Genomic DNA, 15,508 nt, shown 5'->3' with positions numbered 1-15,508 from the left:
GTGGGGGGGGTGAACACTGCTTCTGTGCTCTGTGAGGTCTGCAGTGGGGATCTGTGAGTGTGTAGTGTGAACACTGCTTCTGTTCTCTGTGAGGTCTGCAATGGGGTTCTGTGAGTGGGGGGGGTGAACACTGCTTCTGTGCTCTGTGAGGTCTGCATTGGGGGTCTGTGAGTGTAGGGTGGGTGTGAACACTGCTTTTGTGCTCTGTGAGGTCTGCAGTGGGGGTCTGTGAGTGAGTATGTGCGGTGTGAACACTGCTTCTGTTCTCTGTGAGGTCTGCAGTGGGGTCCTGTGAGTGTGTGTGTGGTGTGAACACTGCTGTGCACTGTGAGGTCTGCAGTGGGGGTCTGTGAGTGTGTGTGGGGGGGGTGAACACTGCTTCTGTGCTCTGTGTGTTTCAGCATGGGTGTGGATGGCAACAGCTGTGTGTAAATGTGGAAGTACAATCCGTGTTTATGAGCAGAGGATGAATTTCAGTTAAATAATCAACTTCGGTCACTGGGTATGCAAGGGGGATTTGTGGTGGTGTTAAGTGCCTTCATGTCAAATACGACCCATAGCCACCCTGTAAACAACAGATCTGAATCCTGTATTGCCTCACCCCATCCTCTTCATCCTCAACCCATTTGAGTCTATGCCATAGACACTGTATCAGCACATCTCAATCTTTACATGATTAGGCCAGCTTATTGTGGAGGCAGAATCCAAGCCCTCAGCACCTTCCCAAGTGCTCTCAGTTTTCTGCAAGACCTGGGTTGTGGTGCTGAGGCATCTATTTTGAGTACAGGCTTGTCCCTCATGCCTGGTTCCACCTGCCGTGGCAGGATCCTGCCCAGCACCTTGTCCTGAGACATCCCTTAAATGGTTCCCAGGGAGACACATCTGTCCTAGCCCAGAGCTGTCTCCTCCTCCCATGGCCACATGTGACCGTTGTGAGCCATAGGAAGGACAGAATCCTGCACTGACTTGTCCCCACTCTGGCCTCTAGAAGACAAGAGCAAGCACTTCTGAGCCCTGTCCCCACACTCACAAACCAGGGAGGGTGAGCTATACAGCAGCTTCCAACAGCTCACTGGAGGGTATCCTGGAGCTCCACAGGGTCACGTATGGCATGTGTCCAGAACTGGATTTTCTGGCCAGTGTAAAAGTCACATCAGTATAATTGATGGCCCCTCAGGGGTTGTCCAGAGCTTACTGCCTGGTGGCTCCTTCACCCCAGGAATTCATGCACCATTATGTTTATGCAATCCCGGGCCAACACTGGGGAGTGGTGGCTGAGAACAGGAGAGGCTAACTGGGGAGAGGAATGCGCCCATCTGATGCATGGCCGAGGTGACCGGAGTGTGGGCTGTGAGTCTGGAGCAGCCACCTGAGCACAGAACTTGGGAGGTAGCTGCCCGTCCCCTCTCTTCAGGTGGGGGGATCCAGGCTGTGGGAAGGCAACTGTGGAGGTGGGCCGACTCTCGCTGGGGACTCTCTTAAGATTTTTAAGTTTCTCTGGGTCTCAGATCCTGGTTCTGCATGCAGGTTCCCTCACCTGCTCTGGAGTGGGACGGTGCTGAAGACCATGCTGGACATCCTGCAGACCCTGTCATTGTCGCTGAGTGCCGTGAGTGCCCTGGGCCTGGTGCCAGGCACCTGAGCATGACATGTCCCTTCAGGACTTGAGTAGAGAGAGGGATAGATCCCACCCTGATGCAGAAGCTGTCATAGGCATGGGGGCATGTCACACATGTCAGATGAAGGACAGGTGGGGAGGCCATCCTCCTGGGGACATGTCACAAACATGTGGTAGATGGAGGGCAGCATGGGGAGGCTCTCTTCCTGGAGATGTGTCACACACGTGTGGTGGTGGGCAGATGGCAGTGTGGTGAGGCCATCTACATGGGAATGTGTAGATGGTAGATAGAGTCCAGTATGGGGAGACTGTCCTCCGGGGAATATGTCACACACATGTGATGGGGGGAGGGTAGTGTGAGGAGGCTGTCCTTCTGAGGACATGTCACACATGTGGTGGGTGGAGGGCAGTGTTGTGAGATCATCCACATCGGGTTATCTCACACACGTGTGTTGGTGAGAGGAGGGCAATGTGATGAGGCCATCCATGTCAGGGCATGTCACACGTGTGGTAGTGGGCGGAGGGCAGTGTGGTGAGGCCATCCTCTGTACTTCCAGGACATCCACAAGGACCAGCCATATTATAATATCCCCGACGCCCCCTACCGGATCACAGTTCCCGACACATATGAGGCCCGGGAGGTAGGCCAGCACCCACTTGTCATGAGTCATTTTCCCTCTGAGTGTACCAAGTGCTTTCAAGGCATTGGTCAATTGTAAGGTGTGAGTGAGAGGAGCTTCTCTCACGAAGGGACCCTCACTGTTGACCAAGTCACAGTATGCAGTACACCGCACCTCCACCCAGTCCAGCTCTCCCCAAAGCCAGCACTCCACACACCTGCTGATGACTGTGGCCAGCATGGCTCTGCCATTAGAGGGCGTGACCCAGCCGTGGTTGTGCATGGTTTCCCCCTTCCCCCCATAGGCGTCCATGACTACCAGGTCTTCCCTAGGGAGGTGGGATTTTCAGGCAAACTTCACTTCCCTAAGATGTGCTGACTTCTTTGTTGTGAGCTTCCTGTCACTGCTGGCTTTTCGTTAGACCCTGGAGAAACAGACAGATAAACAGCTCCAGTGTGAAAGCATGAGCTTACCTTTTTCCCCCAGCTGGGTCTAATTCAGGAGCCCTCCCTCGGCACTATTGAGGCCTCAGCTTAGTGTGACTCCTTGCGCTGGGCTGGTCACCTCACTTGGGACTCGTCTGTGTGACAACGTACAGCAGCTTGCACTTGTGATGGATTTTCACCCCAGAACCTGCCTGCCCTCCCTTCCTGGTGTTGTGACTCTGCTCCCAGCTGCAGCATGAGATGCTAGCACACTTGTCCCATGTTCCTCTGCCTCAGGTTGTGGGTCACACAGGAACAGCTGCCCACACACAGTGGGCTTTATGGCAGGCTCAGTCCCACAAATGGCACCTGGCTGCCCTCCAACAGCCCAGGTAGACTGGCCTCAGGTCGTTCAAGGACAGGCACTCTCTTCCAGAGCATCGTGAAGGACTTTGCTGCACGCTGTGGTATGATCCTGCAGGAGGCAATGAAGTGGGCGCCAACTGTCACCAAATCCCATCTTCAGGTATGTATTGGAAACCCACAAGATCAGGCAGTGAGCCCTCTACGCTGACCAGCAGGGTCTGGGTTGATATGAGAGCCCAGATCACTCGACTCTGCATAAGGCAACCTAGACTGTGGGCCTAGGTTCTCAGACAGTGATTTTCTGGGATTAGATCACCAGGTCCTCTTCCCAGCGTACCACTGGGTGAACTTGAACATCCACCACCTTTTACTTGGGAGCCGAGCATGTGGACAATTTGTACCATGCAAGGATTTGGTAAATAAATGTTGTTTGCTGTCAAGTCAGAAACAACTCAGCTGATCCTCCAGCACATTTTCAGAGGCAGTAAATCACATGATAGGAGGTTGCCCATCCTTCTGTGGAGAAACTGGTGGATTCAAACTACATGACTTCAAGATTGCAGCACAACTTCTGACCACTAGGCCAGAAGAGCTCCCTGAATAAACAGAGACCAAGAATATTGGCTGGAGCCTGAGGCTAGTAGACATTTACAAAGCAGATTAGAATCAGACACCATGGAGTATGTGACAGTGAGACAGTGAGGAGAGCAAGTGTGTGGACCAGCTGACAGGACAGACAGCTCCAAGCTCACCTCACCAGTTGTCTTCTGGCAGCATGTGGAGGCAGGAAGGCAGGATCAGGCACTGTCCCTGAGGGGCTGCACAGGTGCATCAAGGACCATGGGTGCCTGATGGCCACCCCTAGGCAGCATTCTTACGTGTGCCCAAGTCTTCTACTACAAGAGCACTTGACTTGTAAATGCTAGCAACTTCAGAATAAGCCATTGCCCCAGAGATGGCCGTTCGCAGGCAGAACAGCAGCACCACAGGGTAGACAGACAGAAGTCACCTCAAAGGGGGCTAGAGGTGTCAAGATCAGGAAGACTTCTGGCCTTGTGTGAGCAGGTGCTTGGAGCAAGTTGGTGAGGAGAGTTTGCCTCCCTGTTAAAGATGAGGCTGGTTTGGCAGTGCAGGGTTAGGTCCTGACGAGGGTGTGTTCGGAGCAAGCTGGTGAGGGGAGCTGGCGGCCCTGTTAAAAATGAGGCTGGTTCAGCAGTGCTGGGTTGGGTCCAGGAAGGGCAGAACCTCGAGCTCCAAGGACCCACAGGCTGTGCCTCAGGCTATAAAGGTTCCTCCTGCCACAGTACAGAAAAGAGCAAAGCTGAGCCAGGTAAAGCTGAACAGAGCAGCCTTATTATTCAGCGACTCCTGCAACCTGTGTCTGCCTCATCTTTGCCCTAGAACTCTCCAGAGTGGAGTGATTGCTAATACTTGAGAAATCTTTAATTCTGGTTTTATGCAAAGGAAAAAGATCTCGGCCCCCAAGGTGGCAATCGAAGAGGGGTGGGCCCTTACTCATAAAGTGGTCACATGTTTTGTCTTCTCTGATGTCCTGAGGCCTGGCTTAGGAATGGTAGGGAGAAAGGAGAGCAGAGTATCCCAGCAGGCCACACTCCTCACCCGTGTACAACCAGGCAGTTCTGGGCTCCCCAGCCCACCTCTGGGAGGCTCCACTTTCCACCTCGTCACCATCCTCTGCTCTCTGTGCTGCTTGCTAAAGCAGTCCACTTAGAAAACGTGTTCCCTAGGGACTCCCCATCATTGCATCATTAACTCTGTCACCATTGTGTTTGAACTGATGAGAATCGCCCTGGAGCAGGCTGTTGTGACATGTGTTTGCCACTTGAGGCCTCTCCCGCTGGTCCCTTGCTGAGCACCTGGGATGCCCAGGCCTGTGGGCATGTGCACACACGCGCACACCCACCACCATGTCCCTGCATTTGCCATTTGCTGACCAGATAGACGTACCTTGGTCACTGCTATCTGGCCCACACACCCTTTTGAATACTTCAGCCCTGGGAGGGAGAACACATCCCAACCCTTAACACTTGCTTCTCCAGAACGAGGTATATAGCAAAGTGGACTTGGGGGCAGGGGAGAATTGTGCAGTAATGAAAGAATATTTTTTAAGAGAAAAGTGAACTAGGGGGGCAGTAGAGAGGAAAATGTGCAACAGTGAATGAATAGAAATCCAAGTTCTTGGTAAACTTTCATTAAATCTCAATTTAAAAAAAAAAAAGGAAAATAAACTAGTCTTTTTCTTCTCTCAGGAATACCTGAACAAGCATCAGAACTGGGTATCGGGGCTGTCCCAGCACACAGGCTTGGCCATGGCCACTGAAAGTATCCTGCACTTTGCCGGCTACAATAAGCAGAACACAACTCTAGGGGTAGGTGACACACTGAACAGCACCCCTGGGCGCAGGCGGTGGGATGCAGTCCTGCAGAAAGGCAGTTGGAACACATGGGTTCTGGAAGTTTGAGTTCAGTCCATGGCAGGGGTCACTTTTGACGTCAAGTGCCATATCACAGCAGAGCAAGATGTTAGTGGCGTTATCTTGGAGGCTGTATATTTGAATTGCTCTCTTGGGCTACTTGGTAGATTTTAGTTTTCTACAAATGCTATTCTGATGTAGCTGAACATAGAGTACAGCAGACTCAGTTAATCAGCCAGGTGCCATTGAAGTGTCCCTGGCTCATGGTGTCTGCACATCGTCACGTTCCTGACGTCCCCATATTCCCAGCTCACGGCATCCACACATCCCCGTGTTCCTGGCTCCCGGCACACAGAGTCCCCATGTACCCAGCTAAACACTGTCCCTGGGTCCCTAGCTCACGGTGTTCCCAGCTCACCATGTCTCCAAATCCCTGGCTCACAGCATCCTCATGTCCCTGCATCCCCAGCTCACAGCATCCCCGCAATCCTGGCATCCTCACATTCCAGCTCACAGCATCCCCAATACCTGGCATCCCTACATCCCCAGCTCATGGGGTCCCTGTATGCATCAGCGCAGAACTGTGCCCCAGAGGGTTTTCAGGGACAGATCTTTCAGAAGTCGATTGGCAAGCTGTTCTTCCGGGGCACTTTTGAGTAGATTCCTGTCGTCACCATTTTACTTTGCCCCAAGCACATAGCCCACAGCACCACCCAGGACTCCGACTGAGCTCCTCAGGCATGCTGCTCATTAGTGTCAGGACAGGCATTGGACAAGTGGTGCTCTGGCCGGCCTGATGGGGCAGGTGTAGAGTGTAGCAGCCTCAGTTACCAGGGCCAGGAACGCCGGAAGGTGGCCTGTCTCGGAAGGGTATGGTATGATAATGGTGCAGAGGCTGAGAGCATGGGAAGGAAGGCTACAGGACTGGCCTATGGCTCTTCATCCCATCCCCCAAGCTAGGAAGGAGCTGGAGTACAGGACCCGTGAGCAGTGCCCGAGGTAGATGACTGTCACTGCTTTCCTGGTTATCGAAGCACTCATGCCGAGCTCATTGTGTTTCTTGTAGAGATGTCTACCTCTGCACACATGGCCAACTGAGCTATGACTGGCTGATTGATTGCACAGGCTGGCCTGCTGTCCTATACCTTGGGGCCCCTACTCTGGCACGTCTACGGTGCAGACTGGCACTGGGCACAGCTTTCAACACTTTGAGGATGCAGCCAGAGGCCTGGAGGAAAAGTCACAAACCAAGCACATGGGTGCAGACTGTAGTCCTTTACTAGGCTCCAGCCAGCTGACCCCTTCCAGCTTTGTTCTGCCCACTTGGTTTCAGTCACCATCCTCGGAACATTTAAGTTAGGCTCTCTCTCTCTCTCTCTGTTGCTGCACAAGGACAGATGTTCCTTCATTGTGCTTTGATTGTTGGTGTGTTTGGGATCCTAACCGAAGTGGTACCTGCTCTGTGTAATTCCTCCCATCACTCAGAATATTCCAGAGGGGAGAAGCTGTGTCAGAGGGACATTCTTAGAAGCATGGTCGCAGACTGCCTACCAGATTGTGCCACCCCAGGGACTTGTCAGGAGCCATGGGAACCCCTTCAACTAGGCTGAGATCATGGGGTTCACCACAGCTCTGCCCTGTGGTGTGGCATGTCATGTGCAGAGCAAGCTCAGCAAGGAATGCCCAGGGACCCACCTCATAACTTTGGCCCACTCTAACAATCAAGGAATTCATTCTCGTCTCCCCAGCAGTGTCTCCTTTTCCAGAAAGGAGATTTTCCCAAATTGTGTTGATTGTTATAAAGATATATTGAGAAGATGTGGATATTGGTCCTGTATCCTCCCATTGTGGCAGTAATGATGAGCAGCGGGCACCCTAGAACTCCCAAGTCTGGGAGCTTGGAGGATGGCCCTGTGACTCTCTGAAGGGAACCCAGAATTTGGGATTCCTGCCCAGGGCCTGGGCTCCCTTTGTGAAGTCACAGAGAAGTCGGCTAAAGAAAGGGGGACCCAAGAGAATGGCGTGAATGAGGTTTGGTTGGAAGCCACCTAGACTGAGTCTAAACCTCTGGGGGGTTGTTTTCACACTTTTCACATGTTCTGGTCAGCCCCCGCTCCTGCATGGCTCTGTGTCCCCTGCCAGCACATCCAGGCCACCTCCCACCTCCAACTCCTACATGGCCTCATGTCCCCTGCATGGCCTCAGTGGCCCCTGCTGGCACTTTCCAGCCACCTCCAACCTCTAACTCCTGTGTGGCCCCTGCTGGGACATTCTAGCCAACCCCCTCCTCCAACTTCTTCATGGCCCCTGCTGGCACGAGCTCTCAGATTTCCTGCTGGATGGGGCCCTCTATCACACCATCAGAACCATGTCAGTGTCATGTCATGTCAGCACAAACGTGTCAGATTGTACATGTGCTCTCAACTGTCTTCATCACCTGAAGACGTGGGGAATAGACAGCCCCCAGACTGGGGGCCTATCTGGCGGTGGATGACAGAGGGTGGCAGGAGTGTCAGCCAGCCGTGAACACATGGCACCACAGCTGCCTGTGTTCAGAAACAGTGCACTGGCTTCCCAGGCATAACCCTCCTCCAGTCCCAAGTCTCCTTTTGAAACCCTACTGTCGAGGACTGTATTTTCTAAATTCCCCGTAGCTACCCGGCCTCTCTGGTGACTTCTGCCCTTCAGAGGACGGGGATGGTCCTAGCAACACCCCATCCACCCTGTGTTGCTGAGCTGGCACGGGCCTGAGGTCTCCAAGCTTGCTCACTGCACTGTGGTGGGGTGAAAAGGGGGTATCCTCTGGGCTCTGCTTGGGGCCACCCACTGGGATGGGAAAGGTGGTCATCACTCTGCTTCTGGTGCCCTGAATGAGCTGGGTGCCTGTCTTTGCTTACCTCTACAGCCTCACCTGTCCTCTCTGCTTGCCCCTGGGCCTGCCAGGTACTCCTCCGTCCCCTGCATACTACTCCATTAACTTGTCCCCTCTCCTGTGTCCCTTGGCCACTGTGTGGGCAACCTTTTCATCATACACCCACACTCAGTGCCCCAGACTGCCACCACCACGCCACAGTGGCAGCAGCTACCACGTGTAGTGTAGTGGATAGTGCGTCTGTCAGCCAGTTTCAGGAGGAAAACTGGAGTCACAGCTGGAGAGGGCAGAGTCTCAGACTGACTCCAGAGCCTGCCTCTTCTAGCCTCTTCTACATGCAACAGGGCCGTTCAGAGGTGAGGAAGGGGCAGAGCTCAGCCCTATGGACAAGAGCCTAGGCTGCCTTTGCTCTTCCCTCCTGCCCCGACCAGACCTGGGTTCCTCTGGGTCCTGCCCAGGTGCTCACAGTACCTCCTTCCCCACATTAGCCTCCACAGAACCTCCTTTATTATCACTGTTAGCTGCAATGCTAGCTCAGTCCTTTCCACCTCTGCCCTCAGCTACCTCTGCAATGACCATCCATCACTCAGTGTAGGCTATTGGGACAGCGGGGTCGAGCTATACTGCAGGCTGCCTTCCAGGGAGCTGTGCATATGTGGCTCTGGTGGGCCTCTTCTGAGAGTTGTGTCAGACTGTAAAGATGTCCTGCATGGTTTCATTTGATTAACATATCCCTAACCCCAGGCATCTTCATTTGTGTTTTGCCATAGCAGACCTGTGGCTGCCGCAATTTAAATACTTCTCCATGTTTGTGTATAGGCAACGCAGCTGACTGAGCGGCCAGCCTGTGTGAAGAAAGACTACTCCAATTTCATGGCGTCCCTGAACCTGCGGAACCGCTATGCTGGAGAGGTGCGTCTTCCCTCGTGTCAGAGGCGGCCTTTCCTCCTGTCCTTGTGTCCCAATGCCACTGAGCTCCTTCCACAAGAGATGTGAGGGAGGGATGTGAGTAGGTGTGGAGAAGATGGCACATGCACTAAGGTAGATTTGGGGCCTCTGGAACATTCTGCAACATTTGACACTTGAGCGTGACAGTTGCCTGCTCATACTGGGGGAGGTTTCAAGCACCAGTCTTCTTTTGGGCAGACTCTCTTTGATGTAGTGAACATTTGCTGCCTCCCACCCTGCCTGAGATAATAGGTCTGTTAAGTTCAGTGCTACAGAAAATGAAACCAAGACCCAAGTCACTTAATACATGCCTACAGTAGGGAGCTCTGGTGGCTTAGCAAACACACAGGTACACAGTTTAAATCCACCAGCTGTTCTATGTGAAAAAGATGGGTAGTCAACTCCTGTGTGGTTCACTGCCTCTGAAAACCTGCTGGAGGGTCAGCTGCGGGTTGGTTCTGACTCGATGGTACACAACAGAAGAAAAGGGTTAGTAGCTCTGGTAGATTAGTGGTAAGAAACTGTGTTGTAATGCCAAAGGCATACAAGTTCAGATCCATCCGCTGCTCCACAGGGAGAAAGATGGACAATTTCCTCCTCTTTAATTTGCTATCTCTAAAAAATCCACTGGAGGGTCAGCTATGGGTCTGTTCTGACTCAGCAGGGTAGTGGATAGGCCATTGTTACAACAGTAATTCCAGAATTGCTTTGAGGAGCAGCATGACCCGTACCAAAGCGAGTCCATTGTTCTCTGCATGATGGGTCCTAGTGTGAGATACGAGCACCTGCTGGTCTTACTAGGAGGTAGCCTGTGTCACATGACTAGCGTGATCCTTCTACAGGTGTATGGAATGATCCGCTTCTCAGAAGCCACAGGCCAGATGTCCGACCTGAACAGGATGATGATCCAGGAGCTCAGCATGGCCCTGGACCTGGGCAGCCCGCAACATTACACACAGGCCATGTTCAAGCTGACCGCCATGCTCATTAGCAGCAGAGGTGAGCAGGCCAGATGTGGCCGTGGCCGAGTGGCCAGTTGGACCTCCCTACTGTTACCTCTCACAGGGATGGACACTAAGGGTCCAGACATTTCCTAGTTGGACCATTGGGCACAGCTCTGTGGTCAGTCCAGCTAGACACCATGTCTAAGGACCTCTAAGTACCCCCCTGTTTGCTTGCAGAGTGTGACCCCCAGCTCCTCCACCACCTGTGCTGGGGTCCCCTCCAGATGTTCAATGAGCATGGCATCGAGACGGCTCTGGCTTGCTGGGAATGGCTGCTGGCAGGCAAGAATGGCGTGGAAGTGCCGGTAGGCCCTGGGTGGGGATGAGCACAGCAAGCCCACTCCTGTAGCCCCCGTCCTATAAAATCATGTTCCCTCCCCACCCCCAGGGACTGCTGTGTGGATAAGAGATGAATGGAGAGAACATCCTGGGGGGTCAGGTCAGCCCCCACCATACGTCAGGGTTACGCTCCCATGTGTATCCGAGTACAGCTGTGCTCCACAAAGTTTCCTTTGTTTAAACAAAATAATTTTGTGTGGCTTTGTGATTTTTGAGAATTCCGACACAGCAGACATGTACACAGATGCAGGTGTGTGTATGCACAGTCCTGTGATACTGATTGCATCCCTCAGCTTATGCAGCCTGCATTCCCATCCTCCTTCCCACACCTGCTTCTTCACATCCCAGGCCTTCTTCCAGGGTGCCTCTGGGTGGAGACCAGCCTCCAGCCCTGACTCTTCCAATGGTGCTTTGTTGTCATCACTGTGAAGTCAGCTCTGTTTTAACTTACATTATTGTTTCTGTTAGGTGCCATCAAGTACAACTCATAGCAACCTTGTGAACAACAGATCAGAGCCCTGTCCTCTCCTAAGCCAGCCTCACAGTCTGTCACACCCACACCCATTGCAGCAGTCACTGTGTCAGTACCTTCTGGTTGAAGGTCTTCTCTACTTCACCAACCCACACCTTCCCGAGCATACTGTCCCTTCTCAGAAACCTTAAAAATAGTAGTAGTGCCAGTCTCATAGTCACTGCCTCTGCTTTGGTGCCCATTGTCATGGACGCTTGTGTGAGGTCATTCCGCAGACAGTCTCCTTTCTCACTGACCCTCTACCAAGCATAATGCTTGGAAAGAACTGTAGTCAGTATGCTCAGTGTGAGTGTGGATGGTGAGACTTCATCACGCATACCTTGCGTCTGTTAGCAGGCCGAGCCAGTCCCTTTAGAAAATGTTGTTGTTGTTGTTGTTGTTGTTGTTGTTGTTATGTGCCAATTTGTCATCAAGTCAGAACCAGTGCATAACTGACAGTCCAGCGCATTTTCAGAGGCTGTAAATCTCATAGGAGGTGATTGCCCATCCTTCTCTTGTGGAGCAACTGGTAGATTTAAACCATGTGCTTTTGATATTGCAGTACAGCTTCTTACCACAAGGCCACTAGAGCTTTGTGGCAGCTCTTGAAGGTTTTCTCTTGTGGTTTCTGGAGAAAGGTCCTTGTTTCCTTCCGCATTCCCTGGAGGTCTCCATAGATCCTGGCCTTCTGTTGTGTGGAGTTTCTGAAGGACTTGCCTCCAAAGGTTGTGCTCCACTCCTGGTCTTTCTTAGGTTTACTGAGCTCCCTTCCCCTGCTTGTTTCCTCTTCTTTAATCTCCCTTAAGACAAAGAATGCTCAATGAATGAATTTTTTAAATAGAAAAGTGAAGGGAGATAGGGAGAAAAATGGGCAACAATGAATGAACGGAAATCCAAGTCTTCTGTTGTTGTTGTTGTTGTTGTTGTTGTTGTTGTTGTTGTTATGTGCCGTCGAGTCACTTGTGACTCATAGCGACCCTAAACCCTGCTCTATCCTGTGCCAATCGCACTGCCTCTGACACACCCATCCTGATTACCACAGTTACTGAATTAATCCACCTCATAGAGGGTTTTTCCCGCCTGCGCTGTCCCTCTACCCTCCGAAGCATGATGTCCCTCTCCAAGGACCTGTCCTTCCTTACAACATGTCCAAAGTATGTCAGACAAAGCCTCAGAATCCTTGCCTCCAAGGGAGCAACCTGGTTTAACCCTCTCCAGGATGAATCTCTTTGTTTTTTTGGCAGTCCACAGTACATTTCAATACTCTTCTCCAGCACCACAGCTCAAAGGCATCAATTCTCCTTCTATCTTCCCTAGTCATTGTCCAACTCTCTGATGCATAACAAGTGATTACAAAGACCATAGCCTGTATTAGGCGCACTTTAGTCTCCAGAGTGACACCATTGCTCTTCAGTACCCTGGAGAGGTCCCTAACAGCAGACTTTCCCATCACAATACATTTTTTGATTTCCTGGCTATTGGTGCCAAGAGTGTTGACCGTGGAGCCAAGCAGACTAAAGTTGTTAACAATCTCAATCTCTTCACCATCCATCCTGATGCTGCCAATTGGTCCAGTGGTGAGAATCTTTGTCTTCTTAACATTGAGCTTCAATCCATACTGAAGGCTGCAGTCCTTGATCCTCTGCAGCAAACATTTCAGGTCCTCCTCAGTTTTCAGCAAGCAGAGTTGTGTCATCTGCATAATGCAGACTGTTAATAGATCTTCCACCAATCCTGACGCCACACTTCTCTTCATAGAGCCCAGCCTCTCGGATAATCTGCATACAGGTTGAAAAGGTATGGAGATAGGACACATCCCTGGCGTACGCCTTTCCTAATTTTGAACCATGCAATGTTTCCCTGCTCTGTTCTGATTACTGCCTCTTGGCCCAAGTATAGGTTTCGCATTAGATCGATCAAGTGTTCTGGGATTCCCATTCTTCTCAGAGTCAGCCAAAGTTTGTTATGATCCACACAGTCAGACGCTTTTGCATAATCAATGAAACACAGATAGACATTCTTCTGGGATTCCCTGCTTTCAGCTAAGATCCATCTAACATCAGCTACAACATGCGATCAAGATGCTTTAATAATAATGGGTGACTGGAATGCAAAAGTTGGGAACAAAGAAGAAGAATCAATAGTTGGAAAACATGGACTTGGTGAGAGAAATGAAGCTGGAGATAGAATGATTTAATTTTGCACAATCAATGACCTGTTCATTGCAAATACATTTTATAAGAAACATAAACACAGGTTATACACATGGATTTCACCTGATGGTATGCATAGGAATCAGATCAATTATATCTATGGGAAAAAACCACTGGAGAAGCTCAATATCAGCTGTGAAAACAAGGCCAGGAGCTTATTGTGGAACAGACCACCAGCTACTCATATGCAAGTTCAAGCTGAAGCTGAGGAAAATTCAACCGAATCCACGGGAACCAAAATATTACTTTGAGTTCATCCCACTCAAATATCAGAACCATCTCAGGAACAGGTTTGAAGCCTTGAACACTAATGAGCAAAGACCTGATGAGTTGTGGGAGGATGTCAAATGTATCGTCCAGAAAGAGTGCAGACAGTCATACAAAGACGGAAGAGGAAGAAAAGACCAAAATGCAAGTCAGAAGAAACTCTGAATATTGCACTGGAGCACAGAAAAGCCAAAGCACAAGGAAGAATTCAAGATACTAAAGAGCCGAACAGAAGATTCCAAAGGGCAGCACGGGATGACAAAGCAAAATATTACAATGAAATGTGCAAGGAGCTGGAGTCGGAAAATCAAAAGGGCCGAACTCGCTCAGAATTTCTTAAGCTCAAAGAACTGAAGAACAAATTTAAACCTCGAGTTGCTGTAATCAAGGATGCTTTAGGCAGAATATTAAATGATCCAGGAAGTATTAAAAGAAGATGAAAAGAATATACTGAGTCACTGTTATCAAAAGGAACTGGCAGACACAGAAGAATTTAATGAAATCACATATGAGCAAGAGCCTATGGTGATGAAGGAAGAAGAAGTTCAAGCTGCTTTGAAGGAAATAGCAAAAAATAAGGCCCCAGGAACAGATGGTATACCAATTGACATATTTCAGCTAACAGATGCTGCCCTGGATGTGCTCACCAAGTTGTGCCAAGAAATCTGGAGAACAACCACTTGGCCAACTGACTGGAAGAGATCTATATTTGTTCACATTCCAAAAAAGGGTGACCCAACAGAGTGTGGAAACTATAGAACGGTATCATTGATTTCACATGCAAGCAAGATTCTACTGAAGATTATCCAGAAACGACTGGAACAGCATATCAGCAGAGAACTGCCAGAAGTCCAGGCTGGGTTTAGAAGTCTTCTGTAAAGTAAAAAAAAAAAAAAAAAGACAGTGCTACCAGCCACACCCCAAGTAAAGTCTCCATTCATCAGATCAGGGCTGTTACCTACCAAAGTACCTTCCACCTCCTAGCTGATTGCCCACTCGCTTCTTGGGGATGGCTACACCATCACAGAGCTGCTTTTAAACCTGCCTCGTTGACACCCCAACAACAACAGCATAGAGTTCAATTGGCCTAGTGGACAGAAAGTGATGCTCCCAGGCCAAATATGGGTGTTTTAGTCTGCAGCCCTAAGGCCTGGTTTTAATTGTGTTTGTCAAACATTTTTCTAAGTGGCATAGCACTGGTCTGTCCATTTGCCGTACAGAGCAACTCAGGGTTGCTGTGAAACTGAACACTGTGACACTGATGCATCAAATGTGATAATGGCTACCCATAGTGGACAGTGTTTGGTGGAGCTCCCCTATTAAAACAAGCTTGGAAGCAGGAGTGGCATCTTATTTCCAAAATAGTTTGCCTCTGAAAATCTTATGAACCTGGAGAAAAAAATGAAAGTTATACAAGTGTCCAGGACTTTCATTCATAGAGTCACTATGAGTCACCGACGACTCGACAGCACTAAACAACAAGAATAATTACATAATACTGAAAATCTTGGCCCAGCCAAGTTGACACATGCTTTTGGGGGACACATGTTAACCCATGACACAGGTGATGAACACTTTTCTTTTTAAGGTATATAAACTGTGGGGTTTTTTTATTTCATTCACAATCTTGTGTGAGCTGATTGGTCACCTGGATTAAACGACTATAGTTAACAATTAGCTGTGGGCTGGAGCTTCTTATTTAAGTCAATCAGGACCTGGTGGGTGGGCCTTTGTATTTAAAAGTCTATTGGGCCCAGACTAAGTCTCCAGTTTGGAGGCTTGTGTATGAAGCAGTTGGATTCTGGAGGGTAGGTTCTCTTGTTTTAGTTCAGAGTCTGGTGTTACTTGTGTTTGGGAAGAACATTCCCATTCACTGTTATAGCACTGATC

At 50.2% G+C, this 15,508-nt stretch overlaps 1 protein-coding gene across 1 annotated transcript in view; it reads left to right on the top strand.

Annotated features, from left to right (window-relative positions):
* Window positions 1-15,508, top strand: part of PI4KA (phosphatidylinositol 4-kinase, catalytic, alpha) — a 196,063-nt gene that overhangs the window by 151,146 nt on the left and 29,409 nt on the right. Inside the window, exons 26-32 of the mRNA XM_006894563.1 lie at window positions 1,528-1,609; window positions 2,176-2,259; window positions 3,100-3,189; window positions 5,300-5,419; window positions 9,156-9,248; window positions 10,127-10,283; window positions 10,466-10,593. Coding sequence (XP_006894625.1) covers window positions 1,528-1,609; window positions 2,176-2,259; window positions 3,100-3,189; window positions 5,300-5,419; window positions 9,156-9,248; window positions 10,127-10,283; window positions 10,466-10,593 — 754 coding nt within the window. The remainder of the gene's footprint in view (window positions 1-1,527; window positions 1,610-2,175; window positions 2,260-3,099; window positions 3,190-5,299; window positions 5,420-9,155; window positions 9,249-10,126; window positions 10,284-10,465; window positions 10,594-15,508) is intronic.

Source organism: Elephantulus edwardii, unplaced genomic scaffold (assembly GCF_000299155.1).
Source record: "Elephantulus edwardii isolate Elephantulus edwardi_28Jun2011 unplaced genomic scaffold, EleEdw1.0 scaffold00146, whole genome shotgun sequence".
Taxonomy (NCBI): Eukaryota; Metazoa; Chordata; class Mammalia; order Macroscelidea; family Macroscelididae; genus Elephantulus; species Elephantulus edwardii.
This window is presented reverse-complemented; position numbering and strand designations above follow the sequence as displayed.